The 24,124-nt window shown below is 44.2% G+C and overlaps 1 protein-coding gene across 1 annotated transcript in view; it reads right to left on the bottom strand.

Moving 5' to 3' along the window:
• B3glct (beta 3-glucosyltransferase) overlaps positions 1 to 24,124 on the bottom strand; it is a 105,240-nt gene that overhangs the window by 21,341 nt on the left and 59,775 nt on the right. Inside the window, exons 10-13 of the mRNA XM_052754585.1 lie at positions 21,725 to 21,794; positions 14,634 to 14,747; positions 13,665 to 13,764; positions 9,321 to 9,440 (exon numbers count right to left, since the gene is read on the bottom strand). Coding sequence (XP_052610545.1) covers positions 9,321 to 9,440; positions 13,665 to 13,764; positions 14,634 to 14,747; positions 21,725 to 21,794 — 404 coding nt within the window. The remainder of the gene's footprint in view (positions 1 to 9,320; positions 9,441 to 13,664; positions 13,765 to 14,633; positions 14,748 to 21,724; positions 21,795 to 24,124) is intronic.

Here is a 24,124-nt window from a genome sequence, read left to right as displayed (position 1 = left end):
CACTAACATACAGAATAAAGAAAGAATATTAAGAGCAGCAAAAGCCGGGTGGTGGTGGTGTAACGCCTTTAATCCCAGCACTCAGGAGGCAGAGGCAGGCGGATCTCTGTGAGTTTGAGGCCAGCCTGGTCTACAGAGTGAGATCCAGGACAGTCAGGACTGTTTCACAGAGAAACCCTGTCTGGAAAAAACAAAAACAAACAAACAAAAAAAGAGCAGCAAAGGAAAAAGGTCAAGTAACATATAAAGGCAGACCTGTCAGAATTACACCCGACTTCTCAATGGAAACTCTGAAAGCCAGAAGGTCCTAGACAGTTCTGCAGATGCTAAGAGACCACGGATGCCAGCCCAGACTACTATACCCAGCAAAGTTTTCAACCACCGTAGATCGAGAAAGCAAATTATTCCCATGGAAAAAAACAAATTAAATGTTACATATCCATAAATCCAGCCCTACAGAAAGTACTAGAAGGAAAACTCCAACCCATGGAAGTTAGCTGCAACCACCAAAACACAAGCAATAGATAACCTCACACCAGCAAATCCTAAAGAAAGGAAACACACACACACTACCACCAAAAAATAACAGGAATTAACAATCACTGGTCATTAATATCCCTTAATATCAATGGATTCAATTTGTCTATAAAAACACACAGGCTAACAGAATGGATACAAAAAAAAAAAAACAGGATCCATCCTTTTTCTGTATACAAGAAATACACCTCAACTTCAAAGACAGATACTACCTCAGAGTAAAGGGTTGGGAAAAAACTTTCCAATCAAATAGACCTAAGAAACATGTTGATGTAGCTATCCTAATATCCCACAAAATAGACTTCAAACTAAAGTCAATCAAAAGAGGGGAAGAAGGGAATTTCATATTCATCACAGAAAAAATCCACCAATGAAGCCTCAATTCTGAACATTTATGCCCCAAATACAAGGGCACCTACATTTGTAAAAGAAACATTACTAAAGCTCAAATCACACATCAAACCCCACACACTGATAGTGGGAGACTTCCACACCCCTCTCTCACCACTGGACACGTCTGCCAGACAGAAACTTAACAGAGAAATAAGGGAACTAACAGAGGTTATGACTCAAAGGGACTTAACTGGTATCTACAGAACATTCCACCCAAACACAAAAAGAATATACATTCTTTTCAGCATCCCATGGAACCTTCTCCAAAATTGACCACATACTCGGGAACAAAATAAATCTCAACAGATTAAAAAAAAATGGAATAACCCCTTGTATCTTATCAGACCACCATGGCTTAAAGCTAGAATTCAACAACAACACAAAATGCAAAAAGCCTACAAACTCATGGAAACTGAATAATGTTCAACTGAATCACCACTGGGGTCAAGGAAGAAATAAAGAAAGAAAGACTTCCTAGAATTCAATGAAAATGAATGCACAACATACCCAAGCTTAAGGGACACAATGAAAACAGTGCTAAGAGGAAAGTTCCTAGCACTAAATGCACACATAAAGAAGCTGGAAAAATCTCACACTATTGACCTAACAGCACACCTGAAAGCTCTAGAACAAAAAGAAGCAAACTCACCCAGGAGGAGTAGACTACAAGAAGTAATCAAATTGAGGGCTGAAATCAATAAAATTAAAACAAAGAAAATAATACAAAGAATCATTGAAACAAAGATTTGGTTCCTGAGAAAATCAAGAAGATAGACAAACCCTTATCCAAACTAACCAAAAGGCAGAGAGAGAATATCCAAATTAACAAAATCAGAAATGAAAAGGGAGACATAAGAACAGACATTGAGGAAATCCAGAGAATCATCAGGTCATTGTTCAAAAACCTGTACTCCAAAAAATTGAAAAATATAAAAGAAATGGATAATTTTTTGGATAGGTACCACATACCAAAATTAAATCAAGATCAAATAAACAATTTAAATAGACCTATAACCCCTAAGGAAATAGAAGCAGTCATCAAAAGTCTTCAACCAAAAAAAGCCCAGGGCCAGATGGTTTCAGCACAGAATTGTACCAGAATTTCAAAGAAGAGCTAATACCAATACTCCTCAAATTGTTCCATATGATAGAAACAGAAGGAACATTGCCCAACTCTTTTTACAAGGCTACAGTTACCCTGATACCCGAACCACATAAAGACACAACTAGGAAAGAGAATTACAGACCAATCTCCCTCATGAACATTGATGCAAATTCTCAATAAAATACTAGCAAACAGAATCCAAAAACACATCATTCACCATGATCAAGTAGGCTTCATCACAGAGATGCAGGGATGGTTTAACGTATGAGAATCTGTCAATGTAATATAAGCAAACTGAAAGAAAAAAAACCACATGATCATCTCATTAGATGCTGAAAAAGACTTTGACAAAATCCAACACCCCTTCATGATAAAGGTCTTGGAGATAACAGGGATACAAGGAACATACTTAAACATAATAAAGGCAATATACAGCAAGCCAACAGCCAACATCAAACTAAATGGGAAGAAACTCAAGGCAATTCCACTAAAATCAGGAACAAGACAAGGCTGTCCACTCTCCCCATATTTATTCAATATAGTACTTGAAGTTCTAGCTAGAGCAATAAGACAACAAAAGGAGATCAAGGGGGTACTAATTGGAAAGGAAGAAGTCAAACTTCCACTATTTGCAGATGATGTAATAGTATACAAAAGTGACCCCAAAAATTCTACCAAGGAACTCCTACAGCTGATAAACACCTTTAGTAATGTGGCAGGATACAAGATTAACTCAAAAAAAATTAGTAGCCCTCCTATATACAAATGATAAAAGGGCTGAGGAAGAAATCAGAGAAACATTACCCTTTACAATAGCCACAAACAATATAAAATACTTTGGGGTAACTCACTAAGCAAGTGAAAGACCTGTACGACAAGAACTTTAAATCCCTGAAGAAAGAAATTGAAGAAGATATCAGAAAATGGAAAGATCTCCCACGTTCTTGGATAGATAGGATCAACATAGTAAAAATGGCAATCTTACCAAAAGCAATCTACAGAATCAATGCAATCCTTATCAAAATCCCAACACAATTCTTCACAGACCTGGAAAAAACAATACTCAACTTCATATGGAAAAACAAAAACCCCAGGATAGCTAAAACAATCCTGTTCAATAAAGCAACTTCTGGAGGCATCACTATTCCTGACTTCAAGCTCTACTATAGAGCTATAGTAATAAAAACAGCTTGGTATTGGCATAAAAACAGACACGCTGATCAATGGAGTCAAATCAAAGACTCTGACATTAATCCATACACCTACGAACACCTGATTTTTGATAAAGAAGCCAAAATTATATAATGGAAAAAAGAGCATCTTCAACAAATGGTGCTAGCATAACTGGATATCTACATGTAGAAGAATGCAAATAGATCCATATCTGTCACTGTGCACAAAACTGAAGTCCAAGTAGATCAACGACTTCAACATAAATCCAGCCACACTGAACTTGATAGAAGAGAAAGTAGGAAGTAGTCTTGAATGCATTGGCACAGAGACCACTTCCTAAATATAACACCAGTAGCACAGACACTGAGAGCAACAATTAATAAATGGGACCTCTTGAAACTGAGAAGCTTTTGTAGGGCAAAGGACACGGCCAATAAGACAAAAAGACAGCCTACAGAATGGGAAAAGATCTTCACCAACCCCACACCTGACAGAGGGTTGATATTCAGAACATATAAAGAACTCAAGAAACTAGACATCAAAATACCAAATAATCCAATTAAAAAATGGGGTACAGAGCTAAACAGAGAATTCTCAACAGAAGAAGCTCAAATGGCCAAAAGACATTTAAGGAATTGCTCAACATCCTTAAGCCATCAGGGAAATGCAAATGCAAAAAAACAACTCTGAGATACCATCTTACACCTGTCAGAATGGCTAAGATCAAAAACACTGGTGACAGCTTATGCTGGAGAGGATGTGGAGAAAGGGGAACACTCCTCCACTGCTGGTGGGAATGCAAACTTGTGCAGCCACTTTGGAAATCAATATGGCACTTTCTTAGAAAACTGGAAATCAACCTACCTCAAGACCCAGCAACACCACTCCTGGTCACATACCCAAAAGAAGCTCAACCACACCACAAGGACATTTCTCAACTATGTTCATAGCAGCATTATTAGTAATAGCCAGAACCTGGAAACAACCTAGATGCCCTTCAACTGAAGAGTGGATAAAGAAAATGTGGTACATTTATACAATGGAGTATTACGCAGCGGTAAAAAAAAAAAAAACAAACAAACAAACAAACAACAACAAAAAAAAAAAACACCACAATGTCATCATGAAATTTGTTGGCAAATGGATGGAACTAGAAAAAAAAAATCATGCTGAGTCAGGTAACCCAGACCCAGAAAAGACAAACCCAGTATGTACTCACTCATAAGTGAGTATTAGACGTAAAGCAAAGGACAACCAGGCTACAATCCACAGCCCCAAAGAAGCTAGGTAAAGAGGAGGACCTAAGAGGAACACACATGGATCACCTCAGGGAGGGGAAAGGGTTAAGATCTCCTGGGTAAACTGGGAGTGGGGAATAGAGAGGAGAGGATGGGAGGTGAGAATATGAGGGCTCGAGATGGCCGAGTTGGGGGAGAGATGGGGAGGGAGAGCAATGAAAGAGATATCTTGACAGAGTGCACCATTAAGGGGATGGGGAGAAATCTGCAGCTAGGGAAGACCCCAGGAACTCACAAGATCGTCCCCAGCTAAAACTCATAGCAATGGTGGAGAGGGTGCTTGAACTAGCCTTCCCCTGCACTCAGATTGGTGTCTACCCTAATTGTCATCATAGAACCTACATCCAGTGACTGATGGAAGCAGATGCAGAGACCCACAGCCAAGCACTTGGCCAAGATCCTGGAGTCCAGTTGAAGAAAGGGAGGAGGGATTACAGGAGCAAGGGGAGTCAGGATCACGATGGGAAAACCACAGAGACAGCTGACCCAAGCTCGTGGACTCTGGACTGACAGCTGGGGAGCCTGCATGGGACCGCACTAGGCCCTCTGAATGTGGGTGAAAGTTGTGTGGCTTGATGTGTTTGTGAGTCCCCTGGCAATGGGACCAGAACTTATCCCAGGTACACGAACTGGCTTTTTAGAACCCATTCCCTATGGTGCGATGCCTTACTCAGCCTTGATGTGGGGAGAGGGGCTTGGTATGCCAGCCTGTGTTGACTATCCAAGGGAGGCCTTACTCTCTATGAGGAGAGGATGGGGGAGGGGAGCGGGAGAAGGGGAGGGAGGGGGTAACAGGGGTTGGTATGTAAAAGGAAAGAAAAAATTTTTTTCTTCTTTTTTTTAATTAAGAAATTTTTAAATTCATTTTACATACCAATCACAGACCCTCCTCTTCCCTCCTCCTGTCCCTCCAGCCTCCCCCCTCCCCAATCCACCCCCATTCCCTCCTACTAGAAGGTAAGTCCTCCCATGGGGAGTCAGCAGAGCCTGGTCCATTCAGTAGAGGCAGATCCAAGCTCCTCCCCCTGCCTCAAGGCTGTGCAAGGTATCCCACCATGGGTAGTGGGCTCCAAAAAGCCAGCTCATGCACCAGGGATGGATCCTGATCCTACTGCCAGGAGGGCCCCTTAAGCAGATTAAGCTACACAACTGTCTCGTTTATGTAGAGGACCTAGTCCAGTCCTGTGGGGAGGCTCCACAGGTATTGGTCTATATTTCATGAGTTCCTACTAGTTTGGTTTGGTTGTCTCTGTAAGTTTCTCCATCATGATCCTGATGCCCTTGCTCATAGAATCCCTCTTCTTTCTCTTCAACTGGACTCCTGGAGTTCAGCCTGGTGCTTGGCTGTGGATCTCTGCATCTGCTTCCATCAGTTACTGGATGGAAGCTCTATGATGACAGTTAGGGTATTCACCGATCTGATTACCAGGGTAAATAAAAAAAATTATAAAAAAAAAATAAGCCTCTGTGTGTAGTTTATTTGGGAGCTGGGTGGCAGGCCCCCCAAAAGAGCAAAAACAACCACCCCCACCAGTGGAATGAGAATAGATGAGGACTTGCACTGTGGTCGGCTCCTAGAAGACCAACTTCATGGGAAGATAAAGTCTAAGTGTGGAATTCCCATTAGTTATTTTATACTTTAGACAACTTGCACACAAAGTAACTTTACTTATTCACATACACTAAGTACATGAAGGCTTTAGCAAAACTTATTAGTACTGTCCACAAGTTCTTTCTGAATAAAGTGGACCACCCACAGGGAAAGTGACCAATCCCAGCTTGACAGGAAAGAACGCTTGAGTGTTCTATCTGCCAACTTTTAAATATTAAAAACTGGGGGGACTGGGGAGATGTCTCGGTAGTTATTTTTATTTTTATTTTATATGTTTGAGTGTTTGCCTGCATGTATGTTTATGTACGCAATGAGGTCAGAAGAGGGCGTCATATGCCCCAGGTAACAGACAAATCATATGAGTGCTGGGAACTGAACCTGGGTCCTCTGCAAGAGCAGCCACTGCTCTTTACCACTGGGCCATCTCTCCAGCCCCTAACCTGCTCTTCATAAAAGTCATTCATTCTTCGGCCAAATCGTTAGAAAATCCTAAGTGGCCCCGGACAAAGTACACAATATTGTCTGCAGCTTTTACCAAAGATTGACTGAAAGGATCGTCTCATGAAGATTGCTTCTGCATCTCAATGAAGGGACTCTTAAAAACCGAACCTTGCATGAGTCACGTCACCTATGTGGAAATTAAATGCCAGTGTTCATGCACTTCTTTATTTACTTGTTCTCTGTTCCTTGAAAAGCAATGAGTCCCTTTGCTACAAAGTGGGGCCATAATGGGAAGGAGGACACAGGTGCTGTCCACAAATAATTCATAACGTGAGCGGGAAATGGGCAAGTAAATCGGCAATTAGATGGTAATGGGCTGCACCATGTACTGTGCGAGTGCTTTGGAAGAGCACCTGACCCTGACTGCAGGCCCAGGCTGCACTGCAGGGAAACAGGATAAATGACAGCGACTGGAAATCCATGAGGAGAACCAGAGAAAGAGGAAGCCGGGACGGGGAACAATGCTTACGGGAACCATAGTCACAGAGAAGAGGGAACAAGTGTTTCTGGGAAATTGCAACACGTTCAACATGGATTCATCAGGATGGGAATGCAGACAGACGAGGCTAGAAGGTCCAAAGGACACACGCCAAGTCACGAAGGGCCTGAGAACCTCGACAAGTGGTGGGCTTTCCACTCTGGTCACGGGACACGGAGAAATCAAGTCAGCACGGAGCAGGACGCTTCCTCTCCACTGGCTGCGGGGTTCTCAGAAAGGAAGAAGCCGTCCCTTCAAGCACTCTCACTTCCTGTCTCAGCACGGTTTCTCCCTCATGCCTGTGCTCCAGTCCTGATGCCACCCTCCATGTGATGCCACCCTCCATGTGATGCCACCCTCCATGTGATGCCACCCGAAGGCTGCCACCAAGGCTGAGCAGATGTCGGCCAAGCTTCCGGACTTCTGAAACGGTGACCTAGAGAAGCCTCTTTGTGTTAGAAGTTACCCAGGCCCAAGTGTTTTGTAACAGTGACATGCAAAGGCCTGAGGCAGAAGCGTTCCAAACCCAGGTATTATAAAACAGGAATGAAAGACCCTGGTCCTTCAGACACTTTACACACTTTATACAATACTGCCCGGCATACCGTGAACATAAATGTCTGTGGTTGGTACCTAGTTAATGCCCTCCTGAACACTGAATGGTAAAGACTGCAGCAATAATAGAAAAGATTAACTGCTCAATTGATTTACCCATAAAAAATCAAATTAAAAATCTTTCCCCATAGAGTTCAGGCAGGTGCTTCATTTAAGACGATTGATTTTTTTTTTTAGCTATTATTTAAAACCTATAAATTCTACACAAATACTATTTAATTGCCTAAGTCTAAGATCTACTTTCTTCTTTCATCAAATATGATTTATTAAGCACTGGATATTTAAATATATTAAATTTAAAAGTTTAATGACTTATTTTTTTTCTGAAATTAAAATCTATAAGCATTCTTTTCCATCTAAAATGACAGTCTAAACTAGTTGGCAGTCTAGAATCAAGCATTAATTCAGGGAGATTCTTACCAAGTACGCTGACCTGAATTTTACATTACTCCTTCAAAGGATAAGCTACTCTTTACTATGAGTTCTGTTCATATTTCTCAAATGTAATGTTTCCTTTTCTATTGAAGGAACAACCACCATCTAAAGAGTCTCCATGCCGGAACAGGGCTCAGCACTGCAGACCATTTCTGCCTGTGTGGAAAGAAAATGTTTAACACAGTTCTCTCTGAACCCAGGGGCTCCACATCCGTGGACTCCGCCCACCACAGATGAAAAAATATTTGTTGAGTTTTATTCTTTTCATCATCCTGTAAAGAACACAATATACAACCTATTTCTAGCAAGGCATCGTGGCACACACTTGCGATCTTTCATCACTCTGGAGGCAGAGGGAGGAGGGGTTCTAGGCCCGCTGAGGCCACACAATCAGATCCTCACCTTGAAAGAGGAATTTCCATAGCGTTTATGTTGTAATATGTATTAGAAATGATCGGGAATGGATTTTTTTTATTTTATAATTTAATTTAATTCTACATATCAGCCACGGATTCCCTTGTTCTCCCCCCTCCCGGCCCTCCGCCTTCCCCCCAGCCTACCCCCCATTCCCATCTCCTCCAGGGCAAAGACTCCCCTGAGGATTGAGTTCAATCTGGTAGACTCAGTCCAGGCAGGTCCAGTCCCCTCCTCCCAGGCTGAGCCAAGTGTCCCTGCATAGGCCCCAGGTTTCAAACAGCCAACTCATGCAGTCAGCACAGGACCCGGTCCCACTGCCTGGATGCCTCCCAAACAGATCAAGCTAATCAACTGTCTCACTTATCCAGAGGGCCTGATCCAGTTGGGGGTTTCTCAGCTACTGGTTCATAGTTCATGTGTTTCCATTCGTTTGGCTATTTGTCCCTGGGCTTTATCCAACCTTGGTCTCAACAATTCTTGCTCAAACCCTCCTCTTTCTCAGCCAATTGGACTCCTGGAGCTCCATTTTTTTTTTTTTTAAGTTTTTTTTTTTTTTTTTTTTCCAGAGCTGAGGACTGAACCCAGGGCCTTGGGCTTGCTAGGCAAGCGCTCTACCACTGAGCTAAATCCCCAACCCCTCGGGAATGGACTTAAAGTTGGCAGGAGTGTGAGCCCAGGACACACGCCAATGTCACATTTTATCTAAAGGCCTTGAGCACCTGCAAGGGGTTTCTGGACAGGAAATGGCTCACTCACCCGCCTCCTCCTGTGACGTAGCTGTAACCACCTGTGCCCAGGCCATAGCCATAGCGCTCACCCAGAAACACCGCATCCCTGGAGTCGTAGCAGCTAAGCAAATGTCGGAGCCTGGAGATGCTGAGGAGCAAAGAGAGGACTTATTGAACTCTAATGTGGCTTCAGAATGGGGCGTTTAGTGGTGGAATTCAAGTGTGGAATAAATGGATTTTAAAAAATACACACATACCCCAAATATGAACACTCTACATTAGAAGAGAAGGCGAGACATCAGAGGTGCCCCTCATCCAGTTTGAACTCAGCCCTGCCAGGCACAGGGGCTTCCCTCGGGGCAGCAGGGTGGCGGGGAATGACTAAAGGTAGTCCATTGCAGTAAATCTCCTCTGCCAGGCTGTTTCCAAGGGAGTGTCACTCAAACCCCACCTCTTCTCAAACGGACAAGGTTGTTTTAACTCTTGATGGCCAAAAAAGAGCTTCCGAAGGGCACGCGGGCTTGGGGGTTTCCTGTCGGGCTGGGGCCAGCAGGTGGGGCCAGCTGGGCTAGCCAGGTTCCCCCTACAAACCCTCGGAGTGTGCTGCCTTTCCTCAACAAGGCTTCCCAGGGAATGAGCTACGGTCTACATGTGCATCCCTTGAATACTTGGGGGCCCACCTGTCCTTGCACAATGTCGACAATGGCAGCAGCTTACAGAGGACAGAGAGAATGCCACAAGCTGTAAACACAGCTGCAGTGAGGTGAATAAACCAGATCGTGGGAAAATAAGACAGAAAACTCACTTTTAAAAGCCAACCAGCAGGCTGATGTAACAAAGGCAAGGGCTCCCCTGTTTTTAAGCATTAGACCATTTTGAGCTGGGTACGGTGGGTCACGCTTTTAATCCCAGCAGCTGTGAGGTAGGGATAGGCAGACCTCTGAGAGTTCAAGGCCAGCCTGGTCTACACAATGAGTTCTAGGTTAGCTAGAGAAGAAAGATAGAAAGGAAGAGAGGGGGAGGGAGGGAGGGAGAGGGAGGGAGAGAGGGGAATTGAAGGAGGGAGAGAGGGAGGCAGGGAGGGAGGGAGGAAAAGAGAAGGGGGAGAGTGGGGGGAGGGAGAGAAAAGAAAACCAATGATAACATTAGAAATGCCTTCCTGAGGCCTCCTCTACTCTAGAGAGTTCCAGGTCATCCACCACCAAGTCTTAACTTTCCCTTATAACACTGGCCAGTGATCCTTAAAACTAGTTTTTGCATAGCCCATAACTTTGGGTTAAAATGTTAAAGGGCTAAACTTCAAGGTGCCTCTGAGACCCTGATCCATGAGCTCAAGGGCTCTCAGGGGGGTAGCACAGGCTCCGAACTGCATCAGAACACTGCCAAGTGAATACGGGAGGAGCAGGTGTCCCAGACACTCACTGTCCCCCCACTTGAGAAGAGTCGCCGTGAACGGGAAGAAAAAGCCAAACATACAAGAAGAATCCATCCATCACCCTTTCTAGACACTACATAGAAGGATAGATAGATAGATAGATAGATAGATAGATAGATAGATAGATAGATAGATAGATAGATAGATAGATAGATAGATGATAGATGATGATGATAGATGATAGATGATAGATGATGGCTGATGACAGATGATGATGACAGACAGATAGATAAACAGACAGACAGACAGACAGTAAAGCTGTGAGTGGGGAAAGCAACTTTTACTGTAGAAGGACGAGACAAAGGCAGCCGCAAACCCTCCACACAAGTGTGCGCTCCAGGGGCTTACAAGTTTACAGGCAGGTTTAGAACATCTGGAGACCACAGCCTTTGCCGATGTTGGCACTTTCTGAGTGAGCATAAAACATGTCTGTTTTTTGGCATGAAGGTTATACATTCAAAGCGCACCAATTTGGAATCTGGCTTCAAGAAGCCGTCTGAGAAATTAATCTGTATGGGGAGGCTGACTGTATTTGCTGATGGAGGATCCACACTTGGGGATTTCTAAGGGTTCAGTCTGTAAAAGGCCAAAATCCCCCCAAACTTTCTAGGGAAAAACAGGAATTGCTTGAGCTTAAAAAGACAGGGGGGCCTGGAAAGGTGGATCAACACTGAGCACCGGCTGCTCTTGCAGAGGACCTGGGTTCGGTTCCCAGAACCCACACGGCAACTCCCAAGCACTTAACTCCAGTTCCAGAGGATTCAGCGCCCTCTTCTGACTTCTACAGGCACTGCATGTGTGTGGTACACATACATACATGCAGGCAAAACACTCATAGACATGAAATAAAACATTTTTAAAAATTGTAAAAATTTAAAAAGAGAGAATTATTTTCTCTTCTTCCTACATATTGTGAAATTATCAATTCCACCTACAACATTCATATTTTAAGGTTGAAGTGATTTAAGATTCCTCTGGGCTTCTTCACCATACAGCTTCACGGTTCAGAGACCACAAATGGAGTCTGATCATTATCACCCACTTCACATTCACTCGAGAGTAGGAACGCGGATGAAGCACATAGATTTCAACTCCATCTATGGGGATTTGGCCCAGGAAAAGCATTTCACTTAGCAATCTGTTCCCATTTCAGGCACTTCTGAGTCTCAGCCATGTAGGAAAACAGCACGTCCGTGCTCTCCAGCAAGTCCCGCCCGTGCTGGATGAGTAGAGCCTGGCAGTGCAGAGGATTTCACCGGCAGAACACCAACCTTTCAACGCCAGAGGATGCTCCATTCTGGCCTATTATGGAGCTGCATTTTACAATTACAGAAAAGTTACAAAAAACAGGAGGAAAGCCCCAAGGACCCTTTCCCCAGATTTACCAATTATTTCCATTTACTCTAGGGGCTCATTTACAGGCTGTCCTCTGAGTACATAAAAAACCAGCACACAAGCACGTACTATGGACTTTTTTCCCTCTCCTGAAAGTGCATACATTAGACCCTTCCCCAACCATCCCACTGTATGCTTCCTAAGGGCAGAAAAAGTCCTCATCTTGAGGACATTTAACATCGACATGATACGTTTCTTTGAAAAAATCAGTCACTCTGCTCCTACATGTTTCACCAAGAGAAATGAGAGCAAGACTACCCTGAGACTTCTATGTGAAAATACACAGTGGGGGCCTGAGAGATGGCTCAGCAGTTAAAGGCACTGGCTGCTCTTGCAGAGGACCAGGGTTCAAGTCCCAGCACCCACATGGTGGTTCACAAACATCTGTAACTCCAGTTCCAGGGGATCTGACGCCCTCTTCTGGCCTCCTGGGCACTGCATGCATACGGTATACATACATAGATGTAGGCAAAACACTCAAACATATAAAATTAGATAAATCTTTTTTTTTTTTTTTTTTTTTTTTTTTTTGGTTTTTCGAGACAGGGTTTCCCTGTGTAGCTTTGCGCCTTTCCTGGAACTCACTTGGTAGCCCAGGCTGGCCTTGAACTCACAGAGATCCGCCTGGCTCTGCCTCCCGAGTGCTGGGATTAAAGGCGTGCGCCACCACCGCCCAGCTAGATAAATCTTTTAAAAAATAAAATATATAGTAGCTTTAATTATATCACTTGAAATCAACACACTGAAGCAATGTATCTAAGCTAACTACTAATTCTAATTTTTATGAATTGATACAATAATGTCATTTATAGCACTTCCCTCCGACCTTGCGTTTTTCTTTGGCTAGTAATTATTGTCATATCATTGAATGTCTATATTTTTCTTCTGCAGTGTCTAATTTGCTGTTAACCCTGCTCAAAAAGGCTTTTAAAAATCCTTCATAATAGTTTTCATGTCTATAAGATTATCTCAGACTTAGAGTACACCTTCCACGCATCCCCTTTGAAATATGAAATAGTTGTGATGATTATTTAATAAGAATATAATAACTAATGCTAACAGTATCAATTCTGGGAGTGTGTCACTGGGTTAGGGTACCTCAGTGTGCCCAGTGGGAACAGGGACTGCCCAGCCCTGCATGAGTTCGGTGGGTTCTGTCCCAGCATCTAGAAGCTTCCTCACGCAGACATTCTACTCTACTGAACACTTGAGGAGGGCCCTCTGCAGATGCCCAGGGTTGTCTTTTTGGACATCTGTCTCTTTTCTAGTTCTGTGTCCTGCAAACTCTAACAGTCTTGGTCTCCTGAGACTCTCAGCTCCGTCTCTTTAACATAAACTGTGTGTAGGTTCCAGCTGGTGCCTCCTCCCCGCTAACGATGGCTGAGCACGGCCAGAAGACAGTCAGTGGGGCAGTGACTTGCTTCTCATCACCAGATGTTCAGTATCTTAAAACCATCCCGTCCCTGCTGCCCCACCATCGCCGGAAGCAGCCATGCCTATCACAGCAGTCAGAGCCAGTCCCCAGCGGAGAAGGGCTCTCACCTGATTAGTGTGTCGTCATCCACAATGACCAGCCATGCTATTTTGTCATGGCTGTGATTCAGAAATCTTTCCAAAATGGCAAACGTCTTTCCACAATGACCTAGGAAAGGTAAGGAGAAAACTGTAAATGTATTATTTGCTCTACATGTATAGCATACATTTATTATTTATTTAGTTTGAATTTTAAAGTGATAGACGAGCCTGAGTGCTGATATGCACAATAATGACTTGGAACGTCCCTAGAAATTAGCCTTCCCTAATTCTCATGTAAGCTGAATTAAGCCTTTTCCCCCCTAAGTGGCTTCTGGCCGTGGTGTTTATCACAGCAATGGAAACTCTTAGTAAGATAATGCCTATAATCCTAGGACTCGGAAGGCAGATGCAGGAGGCTCACGAACTCAAGGCCAGCACACCCTGGGCTACATGAGACTCTGTCTCAAAACCAAACGAAACAAAAATGATTTTCACTAGAAAGCTCTCCCATCTGGAAGGAAATCCTGGTAGACCCAGAACCACTTTCTAGTCAAATATTAATGCCTATAATATTGCTAACTGAATACTTGAGCCCTACAGAATGCGCCAAGCGCTCAGAGATTCAAAGTATGAACTAGACCATAGACTTGGGAGGACATTGGCATTGAGTGAGAAGCTGACAAATTAACTTGGCACCGCCATTCTAGCCACGATGAACTGTGGAGCTGGAAACCACTCCCGGTCAATCATATTGTGACTGCCACATGCTCAATGCTAGGGTACAGAACACCCTACCAACAATGCTGAGCCTCTCCGTCTGTACTAAAAGTCCCGTGTGAGAGCCAGCATACATCCACAGGTAAAGATGCTTAGTGGAAACAGAGAGAAACTAACATAAGAAATCCTAGTACTGAGATCGCAGTTTATGCTGACTTGCTGAATTTACACAGTACGGGGATAGTAAATCAAAGGGGGTAGTGAGAATTCAGGACCCACCTCTGTCCGTATTGGGAATTCCCAGGTCCACCGTGGGAATGGGACTTTCTGCGAAGTCACTGTAGTATTCAATAAGGCTTGCCTGTGCCGCCCATGTCTTCTTTACGATGGGGACTGAAAACACAACAGAGGGGACTGTCACAGGCACAACGCAAAGAAGTGAAATTTTAAATGGCAGCGTGACCCCACAGAGAAGCAACACTCACTCTTTCTTAGTGTCCCAAGGCTTAGTGTTTATTCTGCACTGCAGGGAATGCCAGGGTTCCCTGCTGATGACCATGGAACTGACCACTCTACCTGAAGTACTGTGGACGGCCCCGTGTGCACACATCCCACTTCACCTCCAGATAATAAAATGCTGTCTGATAAAACTGCTTTGTTTAGATGAACTGTGAATCATTTCTCTTTTTCCAACAGGTTATTTCATTTAACTGGCCCATAAATGGATTCTTAAAATATTTCTGGAAGCTAGAAATGTGGATCAGTTAAGAGCACTGGCTGCTCTTATAGAGGACCCGGGTTCAGGTCCCAGCACCAACATGGTGGCTCATAATTGTCTGTAGCTCTAGTTACAGGAGATCTGATGGCCTCTTTTTGCCTCCTTGGGCACCAGGTACCCATGTGGGGTACATACATCCATGAAGGCAAAACACTCACATACATAAAATAAAATAAATGTAAAATGTATTTTGTGTGTATGTGTGTATAGGCATGTGTATGAGATATGTGTGCATGCTTGTGTGAGTGTGTGCATCTGCCAGCACAGAGGTAAGTGGAAGGCTTGGGGTGCCCTCATCCATTTTTTCTTATATTTTCTGAGGCAGTGCAGCTAGAGTTTTCCTGCCTGGCCCACAGTCAGGACAAATCTCTCTCACCTGCCAGTCCCACAGCCACTCAGACCCGACCAAGTAAACACAGAGACTTACATTGCTTACAAACTGTATGGCCGTGGCAGGCTTCTTGCTAACTGTTCTTATATCTTAAATTAATCCATTTCTATAAATCTATACCTTGCCATGTGGCTCATGGCTTACCGGCATCTTCACATGCTGTTTCTCATCGTGGCGGCTGGCAGTGTCTCTCTGACTCAGCCTTCCACTTCCCAGCTTTATTCTCCTCCTTGTCCCGCCTATACTTCCTGCCTGGCCACTGGCCAATCAGTGATTTATTTATTGACCAATCAGCAACACATTTGCCATACAGAACATCCCACAGCAAGGCAGGGTCTCTCACTGAGCCTAGAGCTCATGTTATTCAGCTAGGCCACATGTTCAAACACATGAGCCTTATGGGAGACATTGTGCATCCAAACTTTCCTCTATAGAATAAAATCATACTGAATCAAAGAAGTTTGCCATTGAGTTATTTTAAATTGGAGCAGAGTAAAAATTTATGATTCAAAAGTCATTATTCAAAAAAGAAGAAGAAAAAATCTCAATAGCGCAGGTAGTATAAATCTTTCTGGAGTCAGTGGAAGACATATCTCACTGGCAGGGACAGCAGAATAACCCACTTTACCCATGAATTAACCTGCAAAATTGCCTCTTGTGACAGGTGACATTTGAACATTTTATAAACGTTCAATCCATTAAATGTGAACGTGCCGCACAGTCAAGAGTGAAGGGCTCTTCTGATTCTGAGGAATTCACTATTATCAACTGGCCAATGTCCCCTTTTCTCCAGGTGCAAGCCAGTGGCCACAAAGGGGAACTCCTGGAGTGTCTTTCTTCGCCAGAGAGTGTTAAAGACACACAAGTGTGTCAATTCCTTGTTTTTTAAAGACTTCAGTGGGCCTAAGCTGGAAATCCATCCTTCCCGGCTGATCAAAGGCAACACTTGGAACACAGTCAGCCATTCCACAGCCAGGTCGGGTCCAGCAACCCGTGACTCCCCTCAGCTGATTCACACTTCATCCCCTTGTCTGCTTGGCCTCCCATTGGGGGGGCATTTTACCGCAAGCCTCGCCTTGTCAGGAAGCTGGTTGTGTTACAGTACCTGCGGCCTCCTTCATCAGAGACGGCAGCCACAACACTGCCTAATAAAAGCCGCTCAGATTTGCCTCCCCTGGACCAGATCATGGCAGGAAAGACAGCAGATGGGATTTTTTCTTTTCTTTTTCTTAATCTGGAAGCAACAGTGTCTGTTTTTAAGAGCTGGGGAAAGCTGTGAAAAAGACCTAATGGCTGAGGAAATCACACTTAACCTTCTTAATTAGAGGGAGCCCACAGGAGACCATGTCACACCCCACCTAACGTGGTGAACAAGAACTGCCTACTCCAGGAATGTGAGACATGCGCGTGCGTGCGTGCACCACAGACCGATGCAGAGAAAATGGAAGGGTTTCTGACAGCTTACATTGCAAAGTGAAGACCCCGTAACCCAAGAGGAAGTCATTGAGATGCATATTAAAAATCAGGGATCTTTTCCCTACTCGCATGCTTCAAATGGTGTCAACACTGATTACTCCTTAGAGCCAAAAAAAAAAAAAAAAAAAAAAGTAAAATACTTTTTGCTATGTTCCGAGAACTTGGTATTCTATTTCTGCAGAATCCAGGCAAATTCAGTAGCAGTGCTCTTTCGTGGTTAGGGATACAAGTAAAATCGTTAAGATATTTGAACTTGGTCTTGTTATCAGTTCATCGTGATGATATAAAAATATGAATTCCATGTACATTAACCCTTGTCATTCTCTCCCTCATCCTCTTCCACGGAGGTGACGGGAGGTCATGAAGCAGGTGGGCTTGCAAGGAACAGCATGGCCCACTCTCAATTTTTCAAAAATATGGTTTCTTATCTGTTTTATATTTTTTCCTCCCCTTCACTGCCATTTGGCCTTTGTTCCTTCAAGGATTTCTGCCCCAGAGAACAGGAAAAGAGGAACACCCGTCCCTATCCCTGTGTCTTCTGCTTGGACAGTAATATGCTTTGACGGGGCCCACCCAGTACGTGCTGCGGGTCACGTGTGGGCTTCAATGCCTTGCTGTCCTTCCTCACTGCCACTGCAAAGGCGAGGCCTGCTTGCACAGCTTCTGTCCAACCCCTAGCTGGCCTTGAGCATAGCCAGGCATCGACATGAATATCGAAGACAATTTATCAGGTGAGGTTTGTAATACATTGCAAGGAGTACAGTCAGGCTAGAGCAAAACGCCCAAGTCCTCCTACCTCCTGTTCTCCACGGTGGGAGAGCAGCATTGGCGGTCCACTAAGGGAACGCCGTCACCTCCGAGCCAGAAGAACGGAGTGTACCTGGGGCTGGCGAGACAGCTCAGTGGTTTACAGAACTTGCCGCTCTTGGCTGTATTCCATTCCCAGCACCCACAGGGCGGCTCACAACCATCCTGACTCCAGTTCCAGGGAACCTGATGCCCTCTTCTGACCTCCACAGGCACCGAGCATAAAATCAATCAATCAATCAATCACAGAATCTACCTCTGGATGGAGACATGCCATTGTCTCCTCCAACTGGGCAGGTAAAGACACACCCCTCAGGAAGACAGGTTTACCTTCAGCCTTGCTAAAGAGGTGGGAGGAATAAGTATCCCTTTAATAAGATAGCGAGCGTCCTCTTCCTTCCCAGAATTCCTGCCCCCGCACAGTCATTACAGGCCTCCCTGGGAGCTTCTGCTGGGTCTGCCCACCTTCAGGAAAGTGTAACTTCTCTTTCTACTGTTCTCCTTTCTCCAGATGCTGGCTGGAGCCCAAGCGTGCTTTCGCTGGTACTCTGGATTTCTCACGCTTTTCCTAAAGCTCCCTCCCTGGCATGGCTCCTTCTCCATCATGTGGCTGGCCTCTATGCCCACCCAACTCAAATGCCATGGCCTCTTCGCTATCTCCCACATCCGGGCAGCTACCAAGACTTACAGCTTGCCTGCCTTGCAAGTTTCCTTTTAAACATTAATTAAATTGTCTTGGGGCTGTGCTTATGTCTGTTCTTAAATTCTTCGGTTAATGAGACTAAGAACCCCAAGAGGGGACCCTGGTTTCCCTGGTAACATGTGATGACTGTCGCAAGACTCCCCCACATTTCTGGTAATAAGAGGCTGTGGGATGTAGATCACCTGTCTCTACAAAATCAAGGGAATCACAGTTACTGTCATAGCATAAGGAACTGTTAACATAAGATCAGATTAGTGAATGGCTCCAATACACACACACACACACACACACACACACACAAAGGGGGGGGGAGGAGGAGGAGGAGAAGAAATAATTATGGCATTGTCTGTCACTGATAGGATAACTGGTCAGTCTGTGAGCCAACTGCTGGCTAGATTAGACTTTTTAACAAATTATTTTTATTATCTTTAAATTATATGCGTGCATGTATACTTGCATGTGGGTAGGTGTACATGAGTGCCAGAGGTGTCAAATCCCCTGTGAGCTGACTGACATGGGTGCTGGGAACAAATGGAGGTCCTCTGGGAGAGCAGTACATGCTTTTGACTTCTGAGCCACCTCTCCAGCCCTGGACTGTGTTTAAAGGAGATGTGCAGAGCCCAGTGACCAGGCAGGCTTTGCTTCCATGCAGCAAAGGGAGGAACCAAGCTCGCTACAAAGCTGTCTTCACAAATCATGGCATGGAAGTTTAAAGACAGAAACCCACATGAGAAACCTTCACTCTTAGGTCTTGTGTCTCAGTCACCACAGATCCAGAAATGAATTTTTAAGATTTTTATTTTTATTTTTATTTTTTTGGAGCTGAAGACCAAACTCAGGGCCTTGCGCTTGCTAGGCAAGTGATCTACCACTGAGCTAAATCCCCAACCCTAAGATTTTTTATAATTTTAAAAAATGTTTAAACTCTAAATCCAAGTATAAAAGCATTTCATAGATATCTGCAAAAAAATGATCTCAATCTTAAAGAAATAAGAAAATAAATTATTCAAAATTCATAACTCAAAATGAACAAGCATACACTTCTGTAGATTATGAAAAATACAACAGGCGGGACCATTAATTATTTTCTGTTTCATTATCATCTGAAAAAAAGCTTTAAAGCAAAAATTACAGTGTCATCTCTTACTATCCACATTATTTTTAACATCAATATTGCAAAAATAATCACTATTCTGAGAGCGGCTTCAGGATCAACCAAATCAATACAACTATTTTTCCAGAAAAACAAAATTTTAAAAAATCTAGTGCATTTATCTATCACCTTTTCTCCTTTTTTTTTTTTTTTTTTTTTTTTTTTTTTTTGGTTTTTCGAGACAGGGTTTCTCTGTATAGCTTTGCGCCTTTCCTGGAACTCACTTGGTAGCCCAGGCTGGTCTCGAACTCACAGAGATCCACCTGGCTCTGCCTCCCGAGTGCTGGGATTAAAGGCGTGCACCACCACTGCCCGGCCCTTTTCTCCATTTTTTAAAAAGATTTATTTTTAGTGTGTGTGTATGAGTGTTTGCCTACATGTATGTCTGTGCATCATGTGTGTGCAGTGCCCATGGAGGCCAGAAGAGGGCGCTAGATCCCCTGGAACTGGAGTTACAGATGGTTGTGAGCTGCCATGTGGGTGCTGAAAACTGAACCTGGGTCCTCTGGAAGAGCAGCCAGTGCTCTTAACCATTCCAGCATCTCAAAGATATTTTTCAAAATCACCCTACAGAGCCCTTCAAAATACTAAATTTAGGTTAAATTTATGATAAATAAAAGTCTTATTTCAACTCCTTTATTGATTTTTAACAGTATGTAAGCCTCCTTGCATAATAAATACATATATTTACTCAACCAGAGTTAACAGATTTGGGATTTGACATGACAAATTTAGGCAAGTCTAAAGATATGATTAATGCACTTTTACTGGTTTTTAATTGGTGATGATGTCATAGGTCACACTATAAGTCCAAATTAGGGCACTCTTTCATTTAAAAACATCTTTTCCCTTAAAATATAACCTATGTGGATTGCATTATTGCATAAAATATACACAAATTTCCCAGCACTCTAATCCCATGACCATGACAGCTGCATTAGGAAGCTTCCTATATATACACAACACCCTGGGCAATCAAATCACTCTTCATAAAATGTACTAAAATTAGAACATGCAAAAGAATGTTGGATTCTGGGCATCAGAAAGTGTTGATTCAAATGAAACATAAAAAGAGGAATTGTGCCAATTATATTTGGGATGGGTCTTTTCATTTAACATTGTCCCTATAACTAGCAAAACTCTATAATGAAACAGCAGAAATGAAGAAAACAACATTTATCTGCACACCAGGGTTTCCGTACATCAGGCCACAGTTTCTAAAGTCACTTTTATTTTTCTCTTTTCCAATACAGATACTCAATGAGCAAATCCGTGGACCTCCATTAAAAAGTACCAATGTGAGCTGGGTGGTGGTGGCACACGCCTTTAATCCCAGCACTCGGGAGGCAGAGCCAAGTGGATCTCTGTGAGTTCGAGGCCAGCCTGGTCTACAGAGTGAGTTCCAGGAAAGGTGCAAAGCTACACAGAGAAACCCTGTCTCGAAAAAAAAGTACCAATGTGTACATGTAAAATAAATATAAGAGGAGATTTTCTTGTGGGGACTGTATTACCTTGGAAGCCCCTCTGGTAGTCTCCACACGGTTCAGACACTGAGCCTGCACACAGTGGGACCCTTTACAGAACAGACTATCACCCACACACCAGCTCCAAGGCTGCCAGAGCTGGGTTTCCCACTGTCAATTTAAGGTGCTGACCTCAACAATATTAGAAGAGCTGTAACCACTCACACTTCAGTACAAAATTGCCTCTCCTAAGTAATCTCTCAGGGATTGGAGCGGCCCAGCAAGGAACCTGATTAAACAACCACTTTCCCAGGGGGCAGTGGTAGTACATGCCTTTAATCCCAGCACTCGGGAGGCAGAGGCCAGCCTGGTCTACAAAGCAAGTTCCAGGGCAGGCACCAAAACTACATAGAGAAACCCTGTCTTGAAAAACAAAAACAACAACAACAAAAAAAAACAAAACAAAACAAAAAACCAAACACTTTCCCTTCGGCATCCACTAGCCTGATCTCCCATCTTGAATTTACACATGGCTTGCACTGTTTCAAAGACATTTTGGATCTTGAAAGTTCAAGGAAAATGAATAGCCCCAAACCTACTTCTGTCGCCGTGAAATTTCTTGCATGTTTTCACTGCAACAAAAACCTCCTCCTTTTTCACTGGCGTTCCCTAAAAGGGGGAAGAAAGAAAGGAAATAAATCACACACATTCGTGGTCAGCATTACCTAGACTTCACGCCATGGTAGGTCTTACATCTCTAGCTAAACTTCATCCATGTCATAGCTATCTATTCTATCTATGGTAGTTTTAGGAAAGAGAGGGGATTTGTGTGGATTCAGAAAAGGAAGGCTCTGGAGTCAACCAGCACTGAACCTGCATCCCAGTTTGGCTCTGGACCTACATCAAGTTCTTCCCTGAACCTATCTCCCAGCCCAGTCCTACACTTGCATCCCAGCTCAGCCCTGGGCCTGCATCCCAGCCCAGCCCTGGACCTGTACCCCAGTTCAATCCTGGACCTGTACCCCAGCTCAGCCCTGGGCCTGCATCCCAGCTCAGCCCTGGGCCTGTACCCCAGCTCAGCCCTGGACCTGCATCCCAGCTCAGCCCTGGGCCTGCACCCAGCTCAGCCCTGGGCCTGCATCCCAGCTCAGCCCTGCAGACCGTGAGTCATATTAACACAGTCCCTAAGCTCTCTGAACTTCCACCTGGTCACTGAGAAGTCAGCAGTGAGAACCGGCAGCAGGCTGCTGTCACTTCTAACTTACTAAGCACATAGTAGGTAACTAATAAACGTTAGTTCTCTTCCTTTCCTCTTCTCAACTGGCGGAGATGTTGACAAAGGGGAAGAAAGGTGGATGATTTCATGCAAAGGTGGGAGAAATCTGCTTCTCTGGGTCTGGCCGTACTTGGTGCTGAAAGTCACGTATGAGCTCTTTATGTATGTCCTCTCAAGTCTAGGCCATGGGTGTGTGTCCTCTGCCCCTGAGAGAACTGCTTCCAACCCCTGGTGGGAGGAAATTCACACGGGTGGGAAGCAGGCACGGAAGAACTTGAGGACCGAGCACACCCAAGGACGTCAACTGCCTCCTGGGGGCAGGTGTGCTGGCCCCACTTACTGGTTCAAGTTTTTGTCTAGTTGACACAAACCAGAGTCACCTGGGAAGGAGGACTCTCAATCACGGAACGGCTTCCGTCAGACTGGCCGGTGGGCATGTCTGTGGGACATTCTCTTGATTAAAGACTGATGTGGGAGGGCCCGGTCCCCGTGTGCCACTATGGGTGGCATCCTCCCTGGGCAGGTGGTCCTGGGTTCTATAAGAAAGCAGGCTGAGCAAGCCATGGAGAGCAAGCCAGTAAACAGTGTTTCTCCAGGCTCTCTGCTTCAGTTCCTGCCTTGAGTGCCCTGACTGCCATCAATGGTGGACTATGATCAGGATGGGTAAGTCAAATAAACCTCTTCCTTCCCAACTTTCTTTTTGGTCAGAGTTTACCACAGCAACAGAAAATATACTAATCGCCCCCCAATCTGTCTTCAGCCTGTAATAACAGTCATGGTGACGCCACGACTTTGAAGGTGGGGTTGGTCCACAGTGATGTACCCCAGCTCTGTCCTGCTACTCAAGGCACCAAGAGTATAACAGAGCAAACAGGTTTTGTGTCTTGGAAGACTAGCTGCCCACTGGGAACTGCAAACATTACAGATTCCCCTCTACTGGCACACTGTGGGGTGTGTGTACGTGTGTGCATGTGTTAGGATGGTACACACAGCCTTCTTCACAACCTGCCTGAGAACACACACACACTGTATGAGGGTGTTGGATGTAGTTTCCCTGACAAGAAAAAAAAAAGGATTAATAATTTAGTAAGTTTCGGAGTCTCCGGGTCCACGGTGAGAGTAGACCATAGGTTTCCATGGAAACTAAGTGTCCTGTGAGAGTTCTGATTGTTCCAGGTGAAATCAAAAGCAAGGCCATGTGCTGCGAGAGTGGTGGAGGCAGGCATGTGGACAGGCCTTGGGTGTCACAGAAAATGCCTGCACTCACCTTTCTAAGAAGCAGAACAAAAACTCCCATCCCCACGTATCAACAAAGGGTATGACTGTTGTAGAATATTATTTTAAGGTGTGTTACTTTTGTTTATGTTGCATTTGTTTAATTTTGTGAAGCTGTGTTACTGTGCCTGTCTAAAACACCTGATGGTCTAATAAAGAGGTGAACGGCCAATAGGGAGGCAGGAGAAAGGATGGGCAGGGCTGGCAGGCAGAGGGGATAAATAGGAAGAGAAATCTGGGAGGAGGAAAAGTAGTAGTTATCCAGAGAAGGAGGAGGACTCCAGGGGCCAGACACCCAGCTCCACACACAGCCAGCCACAAAGTAAGAAACAAAGAAAAATATACAGGAGTAGAGAAAGAAAAAAGCCCAGAAGTAAAAGATAGACGGGATAATTTAAAGTCAAGGGAACCTGGCAAGAAATAAGCCAAGCTAAGGCCGGGCATTTAT

The sequence above is a fragment of the Peromyscus californicus genome, unplaced genomic scaffold (assembly GCF_007827085.1).
Source record: "Peromyscus californicus insignis strain IS unplaced genomic scaffold, ASM782708v3 Scaffold_2__1_contigs__length_46816999, whole genome shotgun sequence".
Lineage (NCBI taxonomy): Eukaryota > Metazoa > Chordata > Mammalia > Rodentia > Cricetidae > Peromyscus > Peromyscus californicus.
This window is presented reverse-complemented; position numbering and strand designations above follow the sequence as displayed.